The 26,388-nt window shown below is 38.4% G+C and overlaps 1 protein-coding gene across 1 annotated transcript in view; it reads left to right on the top strand.

Moving 5' to 3' along the window:
* Positions 1-1,431: 1,431 nt before the first annotated feature.
* Positions 1,432-26,388, top strand: part of LOC127370360 (LIM/homeobox protein LMX-1.2-like) — a 44,487-nt gene continuing 19,530 nt past the window's right edge. Inside the window, exons 1-2 of the mRNA XM_051412359.1 lie at positions 1,432-1,733; positions 3,677-3,863. Of these exons, the coding sequence (XP_051268319.1) occupies positions 1,667-1,733; positions 3,677-3,863 (254 nt within the window). The 5' untranslated portion in view covers positions 1,432-1,666. The remainder of the gene's footprint in view (positions 1,734-3,676; positions 3,864-26,388) is intronic.

Genomic DNA, 26,388 nt, shown 5'->3' with positions numbered 1-26,388 from the left:
GTTCCCTCTATCTGAGCGCAGCGCGAACAAAAGAGCGCAAGAAGCTGATGAATGTCGCTTTTTATTGCTTTCCGCACACAGCTGATCTCAGGCCTGCTGGCAGAGGACTGATCAGTCTGAGGCGGTTAATATGAAACTGCCGGATATCGTCTCCTTTTTATAGAAAGAGTGTGATCTTATCAGTGGCTTATATTTAATATGAATCTGCGCAGTGGGAGCAGTCCGGAGGAAAGTTGTGGCTCTTTATGCAGATGATAAATCAGTCTGCAGATTGAATCTGAGCTCATATGGACAGACTGAGCCTTTATTTTAATATTCTAGACAACATCAGTAAAATGCAGAGATATGGAATGATGCGTTCAAAGGATCCACAAGAGCTGTATGATTTCCATATGATATCATAAAATCTCCTGAATAATAATTTTACCTTCAATAAAACGTTTTCACCAGCAGAATATAGACGTATATTATTATACACACTTATTATACACACAGTGTGGGCCAGAACGTCATGAGTCCTAGTTCACAAGCACATCTTCATCCTCCAGTGTTTTTCAAGTTATTTACATTTTCCATTTTAAAAATTCCATTAAATGTTAAATAAATGATATATTTATATATTATATTATTATATATCATGATTCCCAACACACAAGTATAAATCAGTGCCCAACAAGTAAATGCTTCCACTAGCAATAAACTGGTGGAAAAGGGATTATTCCTTTATTTTTAATGTCCTAAACGTATAGTCAAAAATTCTAAAATATTGGAATGAGTCTGTAAACAGGGGCAGATCTAAAGGGTTGGCATCATTTTCAAGTTTAACAGATTGATTAAAAAAATAATGTGTTTAGAAAAATGTCTGGAGATTCGAAAATGTATTCTAACAACATATTGATTTCTAATGCCTCCTCTAGATATTTCTAATTAGTGCTTTATTAATGTGCCACAAAAACGTTTCTGAGTTGAAATCTCTTCATTTGGGGGCTCTTCAAAGCAAGCAAATAAGTGATTGTTTGTGGTTAAATCAGCAGATATTTCAGACATCCCTTAAAGTCTCCATGCCACCTTAGATTATTCCTTTATTTTGAAAGTCCTAAAATTAGTAAGACTGAAACTAAAAATACTGGAAACCTCTTGTAAGCAGAAAATGACCTCAATGTCATCACGGCCCTGCTGGAGGACAACGTTTTAAAGGAGGCATTAACGGTGTGGAAGGGCTTCTTTAAAACCACCAGGTTCAGTCTCTGCTGTTGAAGTGCGTGCGGATATCTGGTTTCTAACAGCAGCCTCCGGGACGCGGACTCACTGTGCAGCCTCTCGGGGAGGCGGATCCATCCAGACTGCAACGCGGTGGAGAAAGTGGTCTGTGGAGGGCTGGGGCGGGAGGGGCAGGGGGAGGGTTTCTGTTTCCACTGCTCCCTCTTTGAGAGGAAGTCTCGAGCTCAGGATGGCACATCGAGTTCAGGACTCGCGGACCCTTTTCACTCCGCGCCTGTGGATTTACATCAGCTGATGGTTTTCCTCCTCTGTGGGTCTTGCTTGGAAACTTGGTTTCAACTTTGCGGATTTTACGCACTGGTTTTATCCCCTGCTGCCGCAGACTGTAGAGGATCAGCGAGCACACACGGTCCGGGATCTGACGGTGCTGCAGAGCGGTTTAAAGATGCTGAACGACATTAAGATAGAGGACCGTCTGCGGACTGATGCGAGCTGTCTGGACGTTCTTAACGGTGAGTTTATCTCGTGCTGAATCCGGTTTGAGATCAGTGTGAACAGAATTCAGTTTAAGGTTTGAAAAAGTGTAACGTTTTTTTGAAAATCTAAGTCTAATTTTCCATTGAATTCTTGTTTTTTTTATGTATTAATTTCTACCCACCATTGCTAGAACCCAGTTCACAAATATTGTTTTTAATTATATAATTAACTGTTATATTTAGGGTATATTGTTTTACTGTTTTCTTTTTTTCTAATGTTAAATGTATCCGATTTTTGATTTTTTTTAAATCAAGGCCACTGTTAAAAGTGGCAAAATGCATTTGAAGAAAGATAAAGAGTATAATTAAGGACTATTATCATATACCATCTCAATAAAAACAGTACTGTGTAGGAGTTATTGTTTTGTTGCAATTATTTATGCCTGTTTAAATACAGAATAATTTTTAAAAAATCAGTTTTTACTGTTCATACAGTTCTTTACTTTAAACTGCATTGAGCGTGTTAATTCATTCTTACAAATGGAATTAGGAAGTGTTCTCAGGTGTAAATGAGTGCTTATAGTGAAATATAATAACTGATGTTTGATGTCGCCATAGTGACTGATATACAGTGAGACTGGCCACATAAAGGCCACATTGGTGCACATTTGTGATGTTGCTCCTCATTATATTATAAAGGAGGGCAAGAAAGAAATGAGGGGGAAATATAAAGCGGATGGGTAAATATCAGGTTCTGTATTGTTCCTTTTATTTACTGTATGACACAGTCAAGGGGAAATTCGAGGTGAAAGCCTCTGTTGGGGCTTTGTATGAGTTTTGTTTTCTCTCTGTGAAACACAAAAAAAAATGTAAAATACTCACAGCCACAGTTAAGTTTTATTTGTTGGTGTCTGCAGACCTGTGTCTGAAATGCCGGCCTCAGTTTGTTGAGCTTACACCGTTAAAGAACGGACATTTTAAAAACAGCCCTTTTCACAAATTGGGACTCTCCATGTTATTCTCGATAGCCTGATCCTCAGAGCTCAGTGTGAGCACTGAGTTCTCATACCCAAGAAATAGACCAGTCCCCATTCCTCGTCCCTGGTGAAACTGAATCTTGTATAGTTTTGTACTAATTCAATTAATTTATAAATACTATGATACAACTAATGAATACCAATGCGGTTTAAACAAACATATAAGTCAATATACAAACAAGCAAATAAAGGAGAAACAAAAAATATCAAAAAGAGAAACAAATCAAATCCGGAGATAAATGTATAAGCTGTAATATAATATCTATATAATGACGTTATACCAAATGCTAAATGCATGACAGTTATGGCTTTTGCTTTCATTTGAATGGCCAGCATTATTTATAGCCTATTTATTACTTATTAAGAACACATTCCATTTATTAATAGCAGATAAAACAACCAATCGGTTGTTTTATGTCCAATAAATGTTTTTTATAAATGTATTCAATAAATGTATTGTTTTAGGTCCAATAAATAACCACGTACTAAATCCTAGTAACAAAGGACAGTCATTGTAAGAGTCAGTATTTTTTATGAATGAATGGTTCATCTAATCATGTTAGATTTTAGGGGCTCAGTAGTATATTTCTATATAAATATAAATATAGGCCTATCCTTAGGTTTAATTGGACAGGACAGGGAAGGGGGTGAGAGAGGGGAGAGGGGAGGAGAGCGAGCTAAGTGCCACAAATCAGACTGGAATCCAGGACCTCTGAAGCCAGGGTTCACACTCAGTTTGGTTAGTAGTAGAAGTTTTACCTTTCAAACGGACCCTCAGAAAACAGTGTCTGACCTCGTGCTGTAGCCTATATCGCACGTGCACATAAGACCAACGGTTACTTCCGTCTGTCACGCTTTGAATGTCTGTCCTCCTCTCAGCAACCGGTCACTTTACAGTGTGTCTGACGCCGTTCTCCCCCCCCCTCTCTGTCTCACTCTCAGGTGCTGACTCCCCCCAGCAGGCCGTGTGCGAGGGCTGCACGCGGATCATCTCAGACCGCTTCCTGATGCGGGTCAACGACGCGTCCTGGCACGAGGAGTGCCTGCAGTGCGCCGCGTGCCAGCAGCCGCTCACCGCCACCTGCTACTGCAGAGACTCCTCACTGTACTGCAGGGCCGACTACCAGCGGTGAGACCGTGCTCCTTCTTACACCTGCTGCTGGGGCTCACTGGGCCATTCACGGCGGAATGTGTTCGCTGGTGGTGGAGGGACAATGTTAGCAGCCGATTATTAAAAAAGCCAAAAAACAAAGCACGTTGAAGCCGTCTCTGTCGTTATAGCCCTGCCTTTGTTAATTTAGTCTCAATTTATTAGTGTTTCGAGTTAAACGATGTCCCTACAGTGTTCCAGTTGGGGCGCACAGGTGTGGCAAAAAATGCCTGGACACCCAGGCCCTTAATTTAGATACATTTTAATGATAATGATTTTAAAAAGATGATAGAAAAAATACATTAAAGAAAAAGATTTCTATATGACATCATGAAATCTCCCAGGGTTTACCCAAGGTGCCAACTACAGGGGAGCCAGGGGGAGCTCAGCACCTCTTCATATGTCACGACCCATTGGTTGACTGTGTTAATTGGAGGGACTTCCTGGATGGACTGCAATATGCTATTTCTGCCATGCAGTTCTATTTTTGGATTATGTGTAAACATACAATTCATGTTTGATTTGTGCACTAGGGTGACACATCACTAATGCTAACCCAACTAAGGATCATTTTATGCTTGCCATCACCCCTGAAGCTCCAATATCATTAACTTCAGATCAGAAAATATATCCCCCCACAACACCCTGAAAGCTGTGGTATAGTGCACATAAAACGTTTTCACTAGCAGAATATAGACCTATATTATTATACACACAGTGTGGGCCAGAAAGTCATGAGTCCTGGTTCCCCAGCACACCCCTTACCCCCTTTTAGAAAATTCTGACTAAAGATTAAAAAGTCTCAAATTCTTTTGTAATGATGTAAAACGTTTTATTTTATATATTATTATGTTGTAAAATGCAGTTAATGAATCTTAATTACCAACATGTATGAATCAGTGGTAACCAACCAACCAGGGTCTGTACCAGTCTTAATGCTTCCAGTTTCAGCAATAAACAGTTGAAACAAGAGACAGACTTGCTATGCAACATTACATTATTGAAATGAGGATTTTAGGATTAAAAAACACTACACTAAAATAATGGGTAAAATTGGCATTATTTAGGATATTATGTTAATTTCTTATTATTTAATTTCATGATGATTTTTTTTATTGGTGAACATACACGTAGAGCCTGTATTTGATATGGTTCTTTGCACATACACAAAATAATGAGTATTAAAAAATGAATAAATGTCAAATATATTTCAGCCCAGATGGAGGTAAAACAGCAATTGAGTATCATCCATCACATGTGAGTCGAGATAATGGCTCTATGAAGGCTTCCTAGGTCTTCCGAAACACAGCGAGTATTTTCCTTACACTCTGGAGGATCTCTATTAGTGCTATTGGTGCTATAGTCTCCATTCTTCATAATGACTGTAGAAAAATAAAGGCAGTTAATTTATACCTTTTATTTTAATTGGACATATACATTTGATGACAGATATTCATTTTGTAATTCATAAAATCTGAATTGTAATGATCTAACCATTTAGTTCTGGGATGCTGATTGGAGGTTTTTTTTTAATGACTGCATGAAACATAATTGACCGTCATGTGTAGGATTAGTTATAGAGTCATTGGATGTGAATGTGAGCTTTGAAACAAATATGCATTATTATGGTATGTAGCTAATAAACTGTACATATCATCAGCAGGGGCAGATCTATAGAAATTGATGTGGGGTCCAGAAGGTGGCATGGAGTCTTTAAGGAGTGGCAGAAATATCTGCTGATCTAATCACAAACATATATTTTAATATTTGCTTGGAAAAGTCCCCAAATGAAGATATTTGAACTCAAAAACATTATTGTGGCATTCTTCCAAAATGTATACTTAGTCTAAAATGTGGCCATAACAGATCATTGAATTAATTTAAATTTTTTAACATGCACATTTGACAGAATTTGATAGCAAACCTATAGTGGCTGCTGGGATGGCCACAGCCACTATATGCCTCTAGATCTGCTCCTGAATACTACATTAGCTGCACCACGATCACTTGGGCCATAACTTAACTAGTTTAACATAAAAGCAAGTGGCCAAACAACAAGTTCCATGGTGATGGTTACTGTGCGCATTAGCTTTATGACTAGCATGAGCCACTTGGCATTGTAGCATATCGTATTAAGCTAGATTGATGTTGACATATCATATCAATAAATTATGTATCTACAGGATGAATGTGTTGCGACAGATGAATGGATGAGGATGCAACCAATACTGCTGTGTGGAAGAAAACTGCTGTTTTACCATTAAGTATAATTCTATGACATTTTTATAATTTACACTAGCCAAGGGGATGTGTAACTATTTAGTTGTTGTTAGTTTTTCTCCGCGATGCAACTGCTTTTGTTTTAGTAATGCATAAATCACAACTGATAATTTACATTATAACCAGGCTAAGTTTGCATTTACTCACAGCTGGTGCAACAGGCTGCAGGTCATCAGAATGAGGTTGTGCACAGTTGCAGGTTATCACACAATAGGACTGAGTGGGCCTCCACAGACTTTATTGCGCAAGTCAAAGAGTATAACAATTAATAAGAAAAGTCATAGCACCCAGGTACTAGTGATGTGTCTTTGTGAACGTGTCGGCTCCTTTAAATGAGCGGTAAGAGCGGACTCCAGTTTATTTTTAATTTCTTTCTTTTTTTAATTTTCTTATAAATTAATACAAGAAAATAATGTAATAGCCCTATAACATACTTGTTAAATACAATGCAGAAACATTTTACTTTGGTAATAACATAAAGACTCCAATATAATGTAAATGTAAATGATAAGATTTCATATAATTATATTGAATAATTTAGGTGATATATGTGCTATAATTGTAGGTGGAAATATTGCTGAACTTGGCTAAATTATAAAAGCCAGAAGTAGTACTAAAAGTGCAGTCTGGGAGCTGATCTGATGTGACTCACTAAAAAGAAGAAGAATCCCGATTGCACATGTGAACAGTTTTGTTAGCAAACTGTGGGAGAAGATGTGTATCAAAAGGGCCTTTCAAAAGTGCAAATTTTATTAAAACACAAGAAACTCAATATAGGAAAAGCATATTAATGACAATAATTGTTTGCGATACATGTGAGCAAAAACAGAGTAGGAGAATAAAAAGGTGTGTGCAATCACACTAACCAGAAATCTTTGCAGATAGCAGCTTGCTGTGTTTGATGTGGTTTAACAGTCCTGTGCTGTTGGAGGGGGTACCCTGCAGCTGGGTGGTCTCGCCTGTTGTATTGAGGTTTCTCTCCAGACAGCTTGGGCAGCGCGCTGACAGCGGGCCGTCTGACTGTCAGATCATCTCTCTGCTGGGTTCCTCTGTGAGCCTGTCTGCTCTTCTTAAAGAGCCTTTGTCCAATCATCGAGCTTTAAACGCTCACTGCCATGTGTCACCACTGCACGCTGGAGGTCTGCTCAACTACAATGGACGACATGCACCTCGCATAACATTACACTGCAGAGACATTCAGCAAGAACAGTGAACTTCGTAGTGCAGGGCCAGCATGTAGAGAGATTGACCTCATTAGCTGTGACAGAGATTCTGAAACGTTTTTACAGTGAGGTTGCTTATTTGTTGATGTTTCAGTTTGTTGTTTCTTTAATATCATCTTAAAATCTTAAAGCTCCCCTCCAGTCAGAAATCAGTGTTTCTTCTTGTTCCTACAGTGTGATGTTTGAATGCTGTCTGTGCAGAGTTTGACAGTAGAAGGATGTTTTCACATTCATCTGCTGTGGAAAGTTTCTCTGTGCTCATTGAAAATCTGATTTTAAGGGGCGGGCCTACGAGTGTGATTCCTGACATCACAAATAGTTTAGAGGTCAATCCTGGTCCAGTATGCAACTTGTACAGTATGATGTAGAAACTTGAAGCCACCAGTGCACATCCACTGAGAATGGACTTTACAGTGAAGTAGGAGACATCTTGTATTCAGCAGGAAATGACATTTGCATATTCAGAGATTCTGAAAGTTTTAATGAGGTAGAAGGAATAGATGACTTTTAAGGGTTTTTATGTGGAAATTAAGCTTTCATTTTGTGGAAAAAACATATCAGACACAAATTATCGTTCCAAACAGACTATTTGTATATGTCTTAAAGCTGCAGTAGGTAATGGATTCTTGCAAATAGCCTTAGGAACACTAGGAGGAGCCAGAGGAACCTTATTTTTTCACAGATTATTTGTCTCATTTACTACTGTCAGGATGTAGTTCAGCTACAAAGCCTCAGCAAATATGCAGCTTTAATTATAAGACCTAACACCAAGAAATGTTAAAAAAAAAAGTGAAATAAAATAAATAAATAAGATTCATTTAAATAAAATTTACCAATCAAGTCCGGAGAGCAAATGCAGTAAGAAGCACACAAAAGGAGAGTCGAAATCATGTGTTTTAAAGCTTGATCTCCTAATTTCAGAGTCAAGGGGCCCTGCTGGCCGAGTCTTAGTCTCATCTGGTTTTTAGTCTCAACCTGGGAACTACTAACAAAGACCTAGCGGATACACTCAGGCTCATATGTGGTCAGCAGGTCAGAAATAAAGCCAGGAGGAAATCCCACATGGGTCTTTAAAGGTGATCATTAAAATGTTAAACTGGACTCTGAAACATACAGGAGGCCTATGATGTCACCCTGAGCCAGCTGGATTTAGCTAGATTGCAGAGTCCCTAACATCTACTAGAGATGAAATAAAAGCACAGATGAGTTCCCAAGTGCTTTGCAGATAAAATGGATGTTGTTTTTTTATATTGAGATAGTCCAGGAAGCAAGATTGGTTCACTAAATTCACACGTCAATCAAACTTAAGCTTGATTAAAACAACACCAACATTTTACCAAGAGCAGTGGTGTGAAATGTAGATTTACATGAATATCTGTTTTTATTATAGTGAGACATTGGCAGCCATTGTTAATATAGTAGTAGCTAATAGTCCTTAGCGCAGCAGCCTGGGTTTGATTCCAACTTGTGGTCCTTTGTTGCATGTCATTTCCCCATTTTCCTGTCACCGTTCAGCTGTCACTATCAATAAAATGTTTTATAGATATACAGATGAAAGCAGTGGTATACTGGATATTTTACAATTAAACATACAGAAAATGGTGCCAAACCAACTGCTAAGACATTGGATTTCCGGATTTATTTTACATAAATCTATTGCTGAAATGTTCAGAAGGCTTTTTTTTAGATTCTATGCCATGAATTTATCCATCTCTCCTTTACTTTATGTTCTCCATATAGCGTGTTCAAGGCTATATGCTAAAAATATTTAAAATCCAATTATTTCACCCTCTTGTGGATTAAAAATTATGATTCCACAAGTGGAAAAAGACTTAAAGAAAATAAATGTTAATAATAATTTTTCTGTGATCCTGGTGTGGCTGTACATTACCATCCCTGACAGCCAAATCTCTGCCACTATATTTGGAGAACCCATGGACAGGATACTCTGACTAAGTTGGTGAAGATAAGTTGTGCAATTTAAACAGTCCCTGTATATTTGTGAGATATAACGGGGAAACAAAATAAGATACAGTTTATTAAAGTGAAGAGTGACAGATAAATATCATGAGTTAATGAGTGTTTAAAATCCTCATATATCGAAAAAACAAATGAGTTCAGTGAGTTCAACTGTTTGAGGAAACCAGTTGCCTTCAACCATTGAAGTTTATTAGATCAAACAATTTAAGTGCAAAAAATATTTGATTTGAGTAAGGTAACTTGGGGAAATTAGGTTAATTATACTAATTCCATTCAGTTAATTGAACTTAAAAAAAGTAGATGACAGTCATATGCAGCATTTCTCCAAACATATTTAAAAAATATATAATTTACAATTAATCCGTTATCAAAATGGTAGCCAATTACTTGTGGATAATCTAATTGTTACTGCTGTAATAAGGTTGTAGCCTACTTTATGTGACTAACATAAATCTTTGCACTTTGGGGGATCATCAGAATTATTTCGATGCATACTTAGATATATGGTGATTTATAAACTGAAATTAAAAAATTAAAAAATCCTAGGCATTATAGCACAGTAGTGCGTGCATTTGTGTTATGATATGAAATAAGCCAATTGAACAAACATCACCAATACTTAAAATACTGCACAAATTTAAGTTTACTAAAACAACAGCATTATTTGTTGAGTTGGGTTTAATTCATGGGATTGAGTGACTCCACTTTTTTTTCTTCTTTTATTAAAATATGCTGTTAAGTGTTACGGTGTGTACAAAAGGCATAACTTATAATGAATTTCACATAGCCTTTAATTATCTTTTATGAGAGGAAATTGATCTTGTATAAACCACTTTCTAAATAAATACAATAAATGAGCCAATCTGAAGGCGTAGGAGAGATGTGTCCTGATAACACTGTTGTCTGATGATAACCGCTTGCTCTGCCAGTAACACTACACTTACCATAAGTACAGCTCAGCTTGGTTCTTACTGTAAACATCATTTATAAACTTGAATTTGAAGGTCAGGTCATAAAGTGTAAAACAAAAGTCCTTTTATAATGAGATTTTCTGTTTTCATCTTGTTTTCATACATAGTAGATGTGTAGTATTTTGTCAGATTCTGTCTGCCAGTTTGAGCTCTGACTCTGTCAGTGAAGGCTGAGATGTAAGAACATAGAGAGGTGTAATTTCCCAAAACAGCTGGTCATTATCAAATGTTACTCAAACAGGAGAAAATATTGCCTTTATTGTGGACTATTTTCAGCGGCGGATTAATCTACATTTGGTGCGAGAGTGAGTATTTGAGGCAGCAGGGCGGTGTATGTGGGATTGAGTCAAAAGTACAGTGTGTGTGTTCATGGTAATGGGGGTCAGCCAGTGCAGCAGTGTTCCAGCTCCATTAGTCACTTAGACATAAAAACATAGAAGGGTCCAGGTTGAAAAATATTGAAGCTACCCTTTACCATGTCATGTAATATGCTACTTAGTACAAAAAGTCATGTACATGAGATTTAAAATATCAATACAGCAGCAGCAAACAACTATTATCTATCTATCTATCTAGACAGCGTAGTCATGGTGTTACTCTCCCTCTGCCTGTGTTGCTATCGCAGTCTCTCTGTGGTTTGTTTCCATAGCCGGTCTGCTCCGTGTGCAGCTGAGTAGAGTAACTAAAACTGCTGTTTTAAATCATCTTTAATTCAATCAGTTTATTTCCACCAAACCAGAGTTGGTGATTGTTGGAACAGTGGAAAGACTAAAAAAGACTATTTTAGTGAGTGTTGTTTTGTTTCTGTCCACTTTGTATGAAGTTTCATTAAACATTATACATTAAAATTGCAGTTTTTGTCTATAGAGTGTGGTGGTGAGCGATAGCGATATTATTGCTGTTTCCGGTTACATAAAAGGTCTCTGTATCTCTGTAGAGCTATATATCCATAATGTTGTCAGACAGCTGTCAGTGGCAAAAACAAGAACTTTTAATGGAATAACTCTGTTAAGGATTTATTCAACCAAACCACTGTTAATGACTGCTGGAAAGACAAACAAAGACAGTTTTGATGAGTTTTCTGTTATTTCTGTCCCATAGTTTTGGTCTGAGATGCTTTTGGAAGTCCAACAGGTGCTAAAAACAGCTAGGTTGTACTGGTCAGTCTCAGTGTTGCACATAAACTGTCCTGATGCCTCTATTAGCACTTTGACTCTTTGTTGGGAGGTTTTGTCTTTGTTGCCTCTAGTTTAAATTAGTTTTTATCCTTGTCCTTATGTGTAAGGCCTCCGTTATTCATTGGTAAACAAGGAGGTATATGGGATATGTCATTGTAAAACTGAGCAGGTTTATTTTATTAGAAACCAGAGGACCTGGTGTCATCAGCATTAATCTAAGCAGAGACCCTGCAGGTGAGGATCTAGAAGTAAATCCTGAACCTAGACACAGCAGGCTGTCCAGGACTCTAAATATGCTCCATCCCCCTGGGAGCAGGGGGCAAAGAAAAGAGAAGTGGGGGGGGGTGTACAAAATCAACCCAAAGAAACAACACAGGACCCAGCATGAGCTCCTTAAAGCCATGTTCTGTTTGGATACCACAGCTGACCAATGGCCGAACTCAGCGCTAGAAAAACAAGCCTTGGTTAAAACTTTGCAGATTGGGTTTCATCGCCTCTCCAGACTCTTGCCCCGGCAGCCACAGGTTGTCCTCCTCCCACAGTTTCCAACATCAACTAACTACAGTGATTTATGCCACTGGTCCTCTGACCCCACCTTGACTTCAAACAGAGGCAACATGAAACAGTCAGGAGCTGTGGAGGGAGCGTTTTCAGCTCAGAGTGTCAGCATACTGCTACTATCTGCTTTTCAGGACACACATGGATGCAAATACATTTTAGACTAGTCATTACATTTTGAATGTGGGGCAAACAAAAGGCTGTATTCAGAACTGCCTACATACTACCGACAAAGTATGCAGTATGTCATACATACTGAACTGTTAGAAATGTGGATTTTCACGATTTTCCCAAAGATGGAAAATTTACCTGAGAGATAGGTAACGCCTATCATTCCTAATGATTGGAAGGAACCAGACTCACTGGCTTTTTGTCGCATTACTTCACTGCACATGTAATGGGTGTTGGAGCTCATTCTCTGTTCAGAAATGTGATGACCGAATAACAATTGTGGGCCTTGTGGAGCATCTCAACTTCAAAAACATTTTCAATTCACCATAAAAGAACTGCCAATATATGAAATCTACACAGATGATTTCTCACCTCATAAAGTCTTAGAAGTACATTTTGTGATGAAATACTGACAAAAAAATAAAATAAAAAACATTGTTAGCCTGACGAGTTGTTGTAATTGTTCCAGTGCTTTGTATTGTGAGACAGAGTAGACTGGGCAATTTTTTCAGTATAACAGGAGAGATCCATTAGAAAAGACGTGAGAAATTAATCATATTAAGCTTTTTATAATTCTAAAGATTACATAATTTATGTCTTACGGAATAATTAGTATGTTGGACCTGATAACCGACTCTTTACATACAGTCAGCTTCCTCTTTTATTACAAAAGGTTAGGTGTTTGAGTTATTTAGGAAGTTATCTGTGTTTCTTCCCACAGCTTGGCATTCCTCTACCACACTGGGACAGACTCTAAAAGTTGACAGAGCCACAAATCATTAAGGGGCTGCCAAGCAGTCTCTGATGAACGCTGGATGATGATGAATCTGCCTCTGAACAATCATGCCACCCCATCAATCATGGGTTAATACCACAGCATCGCTGTTTGAACTGTTCCCTGGTCCATCAACACTGCCAAGTAAAAAACAGTCATGTATTAGCTAGGGCTACCCCTGACCAAAAGTTTTCCTGGTCGACTATTAGTTGTTAGTTCAAGCCATTTTTTTGACTAGTCGTTGAATGTTTATTATAATAATTTCATTATTTACATAACAGCGACCTGTTAAATGGTAATGGAAATAGCGGTAATGATTCTGAATGTGTCAGAACAACCAGCAAGGAGACTCATTGTTCAAAACATGGAATAAATAACTTCCACCTTCACTGGGGTGGTAAGTGTAATGTTTTTACTGAAATATATTAGTAATTAGTTACACTATTAGTTACTGGGGAAAGTAATAATATTACTGTGATATTATAACTTGTAATGAGTTACTGTTCAACACTGATTAGGACTCAGTTTTGTGGTTAGGGTTGGATTCCGCAGGGTAATGGGAGATTATTATTATTATTATTATTATTATTATTATTATTATTATTTTAATATGAATATGAATATGAATATTTCTCTCTTCACATTGTTTTCATTTGTATTCATCTTTTAGATGTTCATTGGTTTTTCCCGTCCTTATAATGTCTTTTGTATTGTGCCAGTTGGTTTCTGTTGTTCATATTGTTAGATCCCGAGTTACCCCCGTATAGGTGGTACTGGACCAGCTCTCTGTTATAAAGGGTCCGAGCCTTTTGCCTATGAGTATTACCCTATTAGGTTAAAACGACTATTTAAGAGCTGGTGGCGAGGAGACACGCCTAGCTTCTAACTGCCTTCGTCCGAACGCCTACCCTGCTCACTCTAGTGCAGCACCCGACCGAACAGCCCTAGGGCCAAATACTGCACTGGTCACGTTCGTTAACGGCAGCTCTCCTCTTACTGATCTGTGCACTTGTTAGTTGCTAGGATTATTTTAGCATTATTCTTAAAGTGAATCATGTGTGTGTATTCATTGTTTTTCATCTTATAGTGCAGAATGTAGAACTGCACGTGCTATAGAAAAGGCTGATTTGTAGTAACAAGATGTTTGTGACATGGCATAATGAGGGGAAAATTCAACCACAGGAACAATGTGACATCACGCAGCTGTTTTTAGGATTGTGTGTTCTCCCCCGGACTTTGTGTTGTTTACGCCTCAGTGAAAGCCAATAGCCAATAAATGGCGTCTAGTCTGAGGCTTTTACTTTCTAAGAGACGTACCGCATTCTTACCGCTTGTGGTTTTATCTGTGAACATACACTTTTCCGCCCCAGCACTTCATCCACATCTGAGCGCAGAGAGCTGCAGCTCTAAACATGTCCCTGACACGAAGGCGTTTATGTAGTAGATTCACAACGGGTCCTGGGATCAAAGAGCAAGCCACAGCATAAGCGCCAAACCACCGAGCCACCAGGGGGTGGGGGGGCCAAGGTGGAGGATACTTTGTCGTGTGGCCCATAAGAGTGGGATTTATAGAATATCCTCGGGTGGGACGGCATGTCCGAGGAGTTTGTTGAATTAATTATTTTTATTACCAGTGACAAGCCAGAGAGAAAATAAGAACCAGATCCTCCCAGTCCCTCACAACAATAGTTCATATGAGACAGACAGACGTCATAGTGTGGACACTGTTTTATATATCCCCCACTATGTCATGTCTTTACCCAAGGCTTGGCCAGACTACTGATTGCTTTATTGTTTTAGGTTCACTTCCCACAACAGCAAATAGTCTGTTTTTGTGCTTACAGCCCACATCCTTGTACTGTAGTCACACTTTGGCTGCTCTCAGGCACATTTCCACCAATTAAATATAAACTCAGGATAACTTGGGTTTGAGTTTACAACTTGGGTCTTATTTTTGTTCTTTTGGCCACCGTTACAGTGGTTCCCAACCTTTCTCCTTAAGGGAGCTCTTTTCTATCACTGAGTAAACTGACTAAGTGACATATTTTATGGATGTTTCATATTATATTCAATGCAGAAGAATAGCAGTATGGAACCACGGACAATGAACCCAAAACAGTGAACACAGTAACTGCAGGAAGTTTGTGTAAAACCAGAGATTTGGATGAATTTTGTGCATATTATTTCCTGTGAATATTGATCAGAGATGAATTTTTGTTATTTCTTATTTTAAAACAATCATATATACTTAATAGGCTTTTTTGTTTTTGACAAATTCAGTATTTTCTCATCAGTTTTCTGTTAGCTCTTGTTGTTTGTTTGTTGTTTTAACTGTGTACAACTCAACTTTAAGAAAAGATATTAGATAAGATATTATATAAGATATAAACTTTTTTTCATAGTTTTCTTACACCCATTTAAGTTAAGAAAGCCTTGCGACCCCCCCTGCATAGCTCTGATGACCCCTAGTCAGGGTTGGGGCTCCCAGGTGGGGGAACCAGTGGTTTATGAACTTTTGACTATATCACAGTCATCAGAGGAAGAGCGGGTCGTCCACTAATCGGAAGGTTGTTATCGTTATAGCTGGTTGTCTAGCATTTTGCTAACATTAGCTATCAGAGATTATAGATTAGCTAGCTAGTTAGTCAGAGTTTTGCTAACATGAGCTGACTTAAGATTTGACTATATATGTTGTTTTTATCTTTTAACCATCAAAATGTAGTTTTCTTTTCAACCACACTTTCTGGATTAGCCTAGCACATAGCCTGTCTAAGTACAGGAAAAGAGGAAGTTGACCGAGTTTCTGACCGCAGCTGGCTCAACTGTTATTGGATCACAGAGCAAAAAGGGGCGGGACTTTTAAAATCTCCTAAACTCCACAGGTTGAGTAAATAAAGGATAATGCCTGACGAGGTGTCCTTTATCAGGAATGAATGAAAGCTGCAAGTCGAACAGTTGCCATCAATCCTGCTTATACCATGGTCACCTGCCAAAGAAAATGCAACGGGAGCTGTTCGTTCTTCAGTGTTTCCTCCTCCTCCTCCTCCTCCTCCTCCTCCTCCTCCTCCTGTCACGACTGATATAAATGAGAGAATACGCCAATGATCAAGGCGGCACGTTTCTGCCTTGTTAGCAGTTGCTACCAAACAAACTTTATTGACAGTTTCCAATAGCCAGAACAGTGTGCAGGGGCCGACCATTGACAGTAGCTGAGCTTTCAGGTCTGTGAAGTCAAGTCAACAGGAAGTCTCTTAAAACCTGCATTCTATGAGCCGACTTCTCATGTGAATTATTAGCTCAGTAAACAGTTTCCTAATGAGTTTATAGTCTCAATCTCTAGTTTCAAGTCTTCTTCCATACAGCATAAACTTTTCAAATCATTATTTATCAGACAATATGTAAAATGGTGAAATGATATTTAAACTGTGTATTTATTTCTTCCAAATAACTTTGACCTACCTGGAAGTTTGTTTCCAACCTGTCTGATCAGCTGACTGCTCAGAAACTGTGATTACAGCTGATGGACAGTTGTGACAGTCTGTAATGTTGTGGTACATATCTTTGCTACCAGAACTGCTGGTATGACTGAGCCCTCTTTCTTGGTGTCTCTTTAAGTTTCACTCTCTGCATCAGCAGCTCTCGACAGATACATGTTTGCCAGTCTGTGGTTGGCTGTGTCTTTCTCTCTCCTCCCTCTGCTTCCCCCCCTTTTTTCCTGTTTAATCGTTTTATCAGCGCTGCGGGCCTCTCCTGGGAATTCGGCTGGCATTTAGCAGGCTGAGACGACTCAAGACCCCAAGGGCTCATCCAAAACCTGCATGCTCCAAGCTGTCCACATTATTAGCTCCCTGCTCTCAGAGGAGACCTCAGCCATTCACACACCAATACAAACACTCACTTCACTTCGTTTTTAGGATTCTCTGTCTCTCTCTCTCTCTGCTGTTTGCTCTCCTGCTCTGTGCTTCTTCCACATCTTTTCTCTTCGCTCCCTCCCTTTCTCTGATTCTCCCTGGAGAAAGATGAAGATGTGTGTTTCGTCAGAGAGCGTCTCCACCACCAGTGTAACAGTAATTACTTCATTGTTATTCCTCCACTAATTACACTGCCGTGGATCATTTGCATAAATCTTTTCCCTTTTTTTTAATCACGAGGACAAACAGATGTCTGTAATCTTGTTGAGCTGGTTTCACTGCGGCACACATTATGTCTGCCTGTCTCTCCCTCTTTAGACAGTGGGAGTGTATGACAGCAGGGTGACTAACTGACATGGTGTTTTGGGTGAATTTTAACCTGCCAGTTGCTCAGAGCTATTAAAGAACAGCATCACTGCCCAATCAAGAATATCTTATGAGGTAGAGCAACAATTATTGCAAATGTCTCTTAGTGATGAGACTGAAAGTTGCCAATATAATTGATTGATAATTGCAAACCTATATTCGTATATGGGCAGCAAGATGTCTTATAAAATATATTTGCCTGTCCATGTATAAACTTAATACTTTTTGAAGCATAAGTTAAAGAACACAAGAAAACATTTAAATTAAAATATAACTACCTGAAGTAATCAATGTAAGTTATTCAGCACATTCAGAACCCAGTTATGTAGTAATAGTGGACTCTAAATACACTTCATATCCACATATATCAAAAAATCTACGACATGAGAAACCACCTAATAGTAAAAATGAAAGAAATAAAAATATTCATTAATTTTCATGAATAGCTAACTCATATCAATTAATAAAGTGATGTATTATAACACACTGTATATATATTTGTATTATTTTAATAAAATCTCCAGAAAACAGCTCACAAAGTCAAAGTCTGCTGTGTTTAGTATTCTTCATGATCAATAGGATGCATTATAACCAGGGTTTTGTACCAAAACATGGTGCCAATATGGCACCAGTTCCTATGTGACCGGTATCTAGCATATCACAGCGCAGATGTCGGTGCCTTGGTTTGGTACCAGAACTGTCTGTTGATATAGTTGCACTTGGTAAACTCAGAGAAAAGATGATTGAGTCTCATTCCCAGTGCCCCGAAGTGTGTGATGGCCTCAGAATGAGACTCAACAATCAATCAACTTCAAGCGTTCAACCCAAAACAAGATTTAGCAAACATGACAAAAAGTCATTTTTATAAAAAGTACCTACTGCTGCTTTAAACTATTGTTTTTGGGTTAAGTTTTAAATAATTCATTTGTTATATAAATTTTTAAGTGTATTTATTCAAATATATATTTATTATTATTATTTAGATTTAAGTATACTTTAAACTGGTAATATAATGCACAATGTCAATTTCAAATGTACCATAGCAAAAAAAGCTGATCTTTAAGTTGGTTGACTGTTTATTGTCCTTTTCTAAGTGTCAGTTCAGGCACCAAAATCATATTAAAAGCATTGTTTTAGCAGAAGTATCAACAACAACAAAAACTATACCCAATCCTAATCATAAACTAATTGTATCATTAGAAAATCAACACTTAGAATAATTGAAAACAGTATCTCCTGAATCCTTTCCCTATTTCCTTTCAGGTGGCAGTCAGATCCCTGGATGGACAGGTTTTTATTATCTGGAGCAAAAAGCTATAAATCTTTCATATATTTTGACATACCACCACGATTTAAACACAAGTGATGAACTTTAACAATATGATTAATAAATTCAAATGTACCTTACACTTCCTCTTTGCCTCAGGGTCGGCCATACTTGCTAAAAAAGAGAATATATGCTTTGTTTAATGTTTATGCAGTTGGAGAAAGGTTTGAGACATCCAAAACTTTTCTGATAGACGAGACACGTTAACTTCTATGCTTGACATACTGATCTAAACTTCTTAAACTGATGAATCATTTATTTTTCAAACTTCCTCGCAATTTTCTGGTTAAAACAAACCAGAGTTGGTGATTGTTGGAGCAGTGGAAAGATTAACAAAGACAGTTTTGTTGAGTTTGGTTTTGTTTCAGTCCACTTTGAATAAAGTTATAATGTTATGATGATATGAAAGGTAAAACTTACTTTGACTGCAGTTTGGCCTTAAGGTTTAGCTAACTTTAGAGCCACTGCAGCCCATTTCGTGGCTGTTTTCTCATTAAGATCACGATTTATTTCCACCAAACCAGAGTTGGTCATTGTTGGAACAGTGGAAAGACTAACAAAACTACTGTATTTGTTTTTTTTGTTTTGTTTTTTTTTTTTGTTTCTGTTTGAATGTAGTGTGAATCCAAGACTGTAAAATTAGTGTTTTTGTCAATGGAGGCTAGTGGACCACTCGCTCATTTTTGGTCTGTCGCTCTGTAGCGACAACTAGTTTGAAAGTCATATACACAACCTTTTAATAAGCTCATTTTCTGTGCACCCTAACAGCATACATTTCAACTCTAAATGACAAAAACAAGAGCTGAAAAATAAGAGAGTGAGAATTATTTTTTCACAGGACTGTGGCTGTTTAAACTCCGGCAGTGGTTTATGAGAGCAGACAATTTAGCAGGAGGACAGGAACATGCTGCAAAGGGCGAGGGCAACCTTATTTTTATGTCTGCCTCTGCTTTCGCTCCCTGTTTTATCATGAAAGTCACTGCTGTTCTCTGACACTGAACACTGTGACACATATGAATAACAAGTTGTGTTTATCTTTATTCTTTTGGAAAACTGGACACTATGACTTTTGGGGCTTTATGTGTATGTATTTCCAGTATGTGTACACATATGGGTTTTTGGCTAGATAGGGGACATAAGTGAAATGGGTTTTTTTTGGCCAGTGGTGAACACCACATTAGAAAAATATACATTTCTAATCCCCTGACAGTTCTGTGGCTTAAATAAACCATTCATTTTTCTCCCAAATCTATACTTAAATACAGAATGACAGGTGAGAGATGTAAAGAGTGATTTGACGTGGTGCAACATAAAGTACGTTATTAATCAGGCTCAAACTACATGAGTTCATTGTATGAGCAGTCGGCTGTTTCAAGCTCTATAGACAAGTTCTTCAAACATTATTGTTTGACAGAAAATGCCAATTTAAAAAAGTCACATAACGTATCTCTTATCTACTTATGGAGTCATCCATTCATTCATAGCCTGTGCTTTGAATATATAGCCTGTAAACTCCCTCAAAAACTTGACTTTTGTCTCACAATTCTCACATTTTCTGAAATTTACCTGAGAAGTCTTCTCATGCACCCATCTCTTCTGTGTGAAACAAAGACACACATCCGTAGCATGCAGCTTATGAAGGTGGAGGTCGTCCCTCCTTTGCCCTCTCTGTCACAGTCAGAGCCAGGTGTCAGTGTGTCAGTGCTAGAGGGGGGGTACTACAGACACTCAAAGACAACCTGCACTGCCAGCAGTGATGAATTCTTCCTCATATAAATGTTGTGGCTAGAGATGGGAGGAGGGATCCCCTGGGAAATAAAGTCTGCCCCCCACCTCCCCAGCTCCCGCACTCTCCATATCTGCTCAAAGCCTGGCCTATTTATGAGGGTATAAGTGGTGTTAAGTCCCTGTGCCTCCAGGATGTTTATTAGTAGCAGGTCCAGGCTGACTGACAAGTTGAATGCAGATAATGTCTCACCTTTAACCTACATAAATTAATATCTGGCCATAGATTTAAAAACTGTCTGCTACAGCACAATAATCTTTAAAATAAGGCAAGATCAGAACTTAGTGGAGAAATTAAAGAAGTGTGGGAAATGAGGAGATATTCTCTTAAAGGTCCAGCAGGTCCTTTTCTGTCGGAGTCCACCATGTTGAACCACCTTGTTCCTACAGTAGCCCAGAACAGACAAACCAAACACTGGCTCTAGATAGATCCTTTAGCATTTTTCACCACTTTTGCAGCCACCCAAATTTATGTCCTACACACACTGACAGCCCATTCTCATTCCCAGGTCGTCAAATACAGACGTGAGTGGTGTTTGGTTAGTTGCAGTCTGTGACTTTACTGCTAAAGGCTTAACTAAATCCTACATACTGAACCTTTAAAATTAATACTCATAGTGTGATTACCACTATTCAGTCTCTTTAGCCACTTTGGATATGGCAATCTCAGTTAGTCAGTCCACCACTTTGGTCGAGGTTAGGGTTATATTTAAAAATAAACAGTTACAGTGGGGACCAAAGAATTAAAATAAAAAATATATTTATGTAGAAATTTTTCAATTATTTGTGCTGTTATGGTTATTGAAAATGACACTCACTTGTAGACTGCTGCCACTTTTCTTGAAATAGAGCTAAACCTTAACTGCTTCACCAAGAAACTTAAAGGACCAGTGTGTACGATTAGGTGGCATCTAGCAGTGAAGTTGCAAATTGTATCTAACTGAACACTACTCGTGTCTGTTTTAGACGACCTGGGAATGAGAACGGGCTGTGAAGTGTGTAGGAGAAACTAAGGGTGGTGTAAAAGGCCCTGTCTACAGCCAGTGTTGGGTTTGTCCATTCTGGGCTACTGTAGAAAGACTCCATAGAAGCAACCCGCAGCAACTATAGACAAAAACGTCTCATTCTAAGGTTACAAAAACACAACAATTCTTATTTTCAGGTGATTATACACTAATGAAAATATACCTATAAATATGATATCCTATTTCTGACAATATCCTCCTCAATGTTATACACGTACCCTTAAGAGACTGTGAGTCAGTGTGTTTGTATTGTAATACCTATTCTAACAAATACCCCCCCATATTATAATAAAACAACTAACACTAAAACTAATATAAACTGAACTAAAATTAAATATTTTTAAAGAATAAAAACTAAATTGAAACGAACAAACCCTCTCTGTAAACAAACCGAAACTAAACTAAATTGAAAACAAAATTTTAAATGAAATCAAAGTAAAAACCTATGAAAAATACAAAACTATAATAACTTCTGATAATGCAACTATTCATTGTAGTAGCTAAGACACTGCAGGATAGTGTTTCTGTTACATTCAGTTGTCTGTGATGTATTAATGATTCTTTAAAAACAAACCTGTGTTTACATTAAAAACAACCAGGAGCAGTTGTTTTACAGGACAATTGGAATAATATTGGATCCTGCCATCATTATTGTTATCACTATGACTTTGTGTGGCAGTTTTTCCAGAGAGACGTGTGAGGTTGAATGAGCAGGAACAAGAAAAATATCTCTGTGTTCTCTTTCAGCTTCTCTCAGCGTGCCTGGTAAATTAGCATAGTAGCCACAGTGTACAGGTACAATGTAATTTGGAAGCTAATGCAGCTGGGATTGCAATTTGTTCGCTATTTGCACAGTTGTTGCAGTCTCTTTTCACTGCAAACCCCTACAAATACATGCTGAAATGTGACTGATAATTGTTACAGTTTCCTTCTTTTTACCACAATATGGGTTTAAGAATATAAGTAGAAGATTTATACCTGATACAAAACACAACTATTTATTAGCATCCTGGGACCATTATTCTAACTAATGACTTGTCCCTTCTTTTATGAAAACTGTGGCCATCCTTTTGGGATTTTAGTTTTTTTTTAGTTAAAGTACATGATCATTCAAAAGTTTGGATTCATTAAAGTGTTTTTCATCTTTCCTTCAACATTGACAAAAATAGTATAATTCAGACACCAAATGAATTTATGATTAAATGATTAAAACCTCCATTTAAATAAAATACCCTTAGATTTTGAATTTGTTTTCCAGTCCTGTAAAGTGTAAGCGACCATAGATCATTACTCAACCACAATGGTGCCACCGGGCTCTAAATATTTTGGGAACCTGTTTATCTTTCGGCCCTCTGCTTTCTACTCAGGGAATAAAAACACTGCTATATACTGTTTGAGGGTTTTTTGAAACTATATTTTTCAATAATTTCTTGTGTAAAGAGTCTGGACACTGGTGGTGGTGGACCACCCTGCTTTGTCATCTATTTTACTCTAAATGGGACCATAATTTACTAAATGAACATCATGCTGTATGGAAGACTGAAACTAGAGATTGAGACCATAAACTCATCAGTAAACTGTTTACTGAGCTAATGAATCATGTCCGAAGTAGGCTAATTTCTCCATAGGACTCAATACTATTAGACTTCTTCTTTGCAGCCAATGGAGCTGCCCCCTGCTTGCTATTAGAAAGAATGCAGTCCTGCATTGGCTTCACTTGAGTGCGACTTTAACTAGGTGTTTAATGTGCCTTACCTCAGGAGTGGATAACCCTACCCTTAAACTTGCTTTGTCTCTATAATTCTACAGTTCACACCTGCCCTTTTGTGTTTTAAATGTAGAGATCATTTTGAGAAAAAGCCCTGTGATGAATCAGTGTGGGGGTGCTGGTGCTTCAGTGGCAGTGTGCTGGTTGAATTGGACACAGGCTTGTCAGCACCTCTCAGTCTGCAGCTGGGCATCAGTCCTCTGTGGGTGTGTCTATTACCCTCTCTCACACAAAAGCCCAATGACAGTTGACACGCACAGCAAAGAATTCTATTCCAACACTGGTGATAAGGTTCATGTCCCTGTATACCATCACTGCCATAAAATTCCTAACTTTTCCTAACTGAAGATACAGTGATAAAATAATGCAATTTATTGTACAAATTGTTGAAAGATCAGGCTCAAAACATTCCTGAGACACACACATTTACAGATACAGTACATGGGTATATTTTGCTTAATTGTTTTAATAATTAAATTCATGCGTCCATGTGGACTGCAGAGAGCTCCATCCTTGTCCTGTGTGGAAACACAATATGGAGGTGGGCGAATCAAAGGGGGTGTTGATGTGAGACAAGCAGCAGTAAGGAGCACACACAGGTGAGAGGTTGGCCTCAGGGGAGGAGGCGTTAGCGGCCTGAAGGCAGGGATATTGAAGGCACTGTGTGGTGTCGGACAGCAGTGTGTCAGGAAATAAATGAAATGTGACAGCCAGCTGGAGCACCAGCATTACACCAGCCAGCAAGCCTGAGGCTGTGTCATCAACTCTAATCCACCTGGGAATATGGCTCTATCATAACCTTAACCAATGATAATGCCAGGGATGTATAGGAGCTTGTAAGCCCTTTACTAAGTGTAGTGAGAATACTCACTATATACAAGTATAACCATTATTTTCTTCACCAGTTCTGGTTTGGTCGAAATAAACCCTTAATTCACTGAGAACAGGCTGCAATGTAACTATATAATTAAAAATTGACATAGTCTCAGTGACATCACCCATGGGTTTCTGGATTTCTTTGTGAAGTTCAGTGTGGTCAGCTCTGGTTGTCGCCATCTTGGCAGTCCTGTCTCCGCTGGCTCATGGCTAATCCAAAAATGGGCAAAGTGGGGTAGTGTGGGTAAACTGAAAACAGCCACCTGTGATGGCACCCACCTGTCACTCAAAGCAGCCTTGTCCTAATGTATGCATGACTTGTGTTTTCTGTACAAGGCTGTAAACATGTTTATTTCTGCTCTGAAGTTGGGCATTTTAATGCTCACTCCTGGAGCCAGCCTCAAGTGGCCGTTAGAGTAACTGCAGTTTTTCCATTTTGGCTTCATTTGCCAGCCACAGAGCTCGCTGCTTGCACAATAACATTAGCTAATCTTTGGGGACAAATACTCCCATCAAGTCCACTAAAAGTTCTTGTTTTAGCCACTGACGATAGATAGACCCTTTGGACAGAAATAACTAACTAAACTAACCAAAACTCACTAAAACAGCCAACCAACTCTGGTTTGGTGGAAATATATTCATAATTCACCGATTTAGATGTGAAAATATTTGTGTAAAGGGCTGCTATGGCTGCAAAGTAAGCTAGTGTTAATCCTTGGTAACAAATACTCCTGTAAAAGTCTGTCCACTAAAAGTTTTTGTTTTTGCCACTGACAGGCTCAGATTGTTATTCTAAGTGTCTGACAACATTATGGAAAGGATCCCTAAAGAGATAGACCTGTTTTGTAACTAGAAACAGCCGTAATATTGCTATCAGTCTCACCAGACTCCATAGACAAAAACTTCAATTTCTCGCATCATCGGAACATTGTAAATTAATTCAAAGTGGACTGAAATAAAATAAAACTCACCAAAACCGTCTTTGTTAGTCTTTCCAGTGTTCCAACAGTCACCAACTCTGGTTTGGTTGAAATAAATCCTTAATTCACTGATGTAGATGATAAAAACAGCAGTTTCAGTGGCTCTACTCAGCTGCACACAGAGCAGACCGGCTATGGAAACAAACCACAGAGAGGCTGTGATAGCAACACAGGCAGAGGGAGAGTGACACCATGACTCCACTATATCTTTACATAGAGAATAGTTGTTAGCTGTTATATTCATGTTTTAAATTTCATATGTAACCATTAAGTAAACTGCTTTCAGGATACAATCCACCTGACAGCCTTTAGTCTACAGACCTCGTACTGAAAAATTGGTCACAAACTTGCAGGTTGTATGCTTTGTGTGTGTGTCTGACCACAGTAAATCATACATAATGGCTTATTAAATTCTCTCTGATGTGTGATGCAAACATACTTCCTTCATTTGTGGTATACAGCTATTAGTGTGTCTTATCTGGAGGGGAGACAGATACAGTTTTAATTGTGATAATAGAGATTAAAGGATTACTTTGGTTTAATACAATTACGTTGTTATTGTTGTAGTTTCGCTCGGGTCTGTGTATGTGTGTGTTTGTGCGTGTGTGTGTGTGTGTGTTACACCTGCGTATGCTTGCTTCGTACAGAAATTAAGATTGAGACAGAGATTACAAATGAACAATAGCACACGTAATTGTCAAACCACCCGAGGCTCTTGGCTCTTATCACCTCCCCACACACACACACACACACACACACACACACACACACACACACACACAGAGTGAGGGGGTAAGAAATCCCCCAGATAGAGATAAACATAAATATTATAGTATCAGAGTGACAGCATGTTGAAGCAGGATCCACAAAGCTTTTCTTCTCCCCTTGTACTCTTCTCTCCTGCGGTTTGGTTCAAGGGCTTTTTGTGCTTTGTGGTGCAATGTCTAGACAGTATGTTGGGTTCTAATCAGTACACACACACATGCACACGCTTGCAGTCAGTAAGTTACAGAACTGTGTTTTGGGGAGTGTCACTATTGCTATTGTTCAGGCCGTTGTCATGGGAACTGCACTTGTGTCCCACTCTCTGCCTCGTTCTTGCTGGTCTGTTTCTTATGCTCTCTACTGGACAGCCTCAGCATTTAGGCATTAATGGAATATGATTTTATTTTTTATATTTCTCTATACTGAGTTCACCTTTTCAAAACCCTTTCCCCAGTGTACTTTACTGGCATGATTAACAGCACAAGAGTAACTTCTATATCTAACATCCAAAATGTATTAATAAGGGGTGTGCATCTCTCCCCTCTAAGACAATCCGATACGTATG

Source organism: Dicentrarchus labrax, unplaced genomic scaffold (genome assembly GCF_905237075.1).
Source record: "Dicentrarchus labrax unplaced genomic scaffold, dlabrax2021, whole genome shotgun sequence".
Taxonomy (NCBI): domain Eukaryota; kingdom Metazoa; phylum Chordata; class Actinopteri; family Moronidae; genus Dicentrarchus; species Dicentrarchus labrax.
This window is presented reverse-complemented; position numbering and strand designations above follow the sequence as displayed.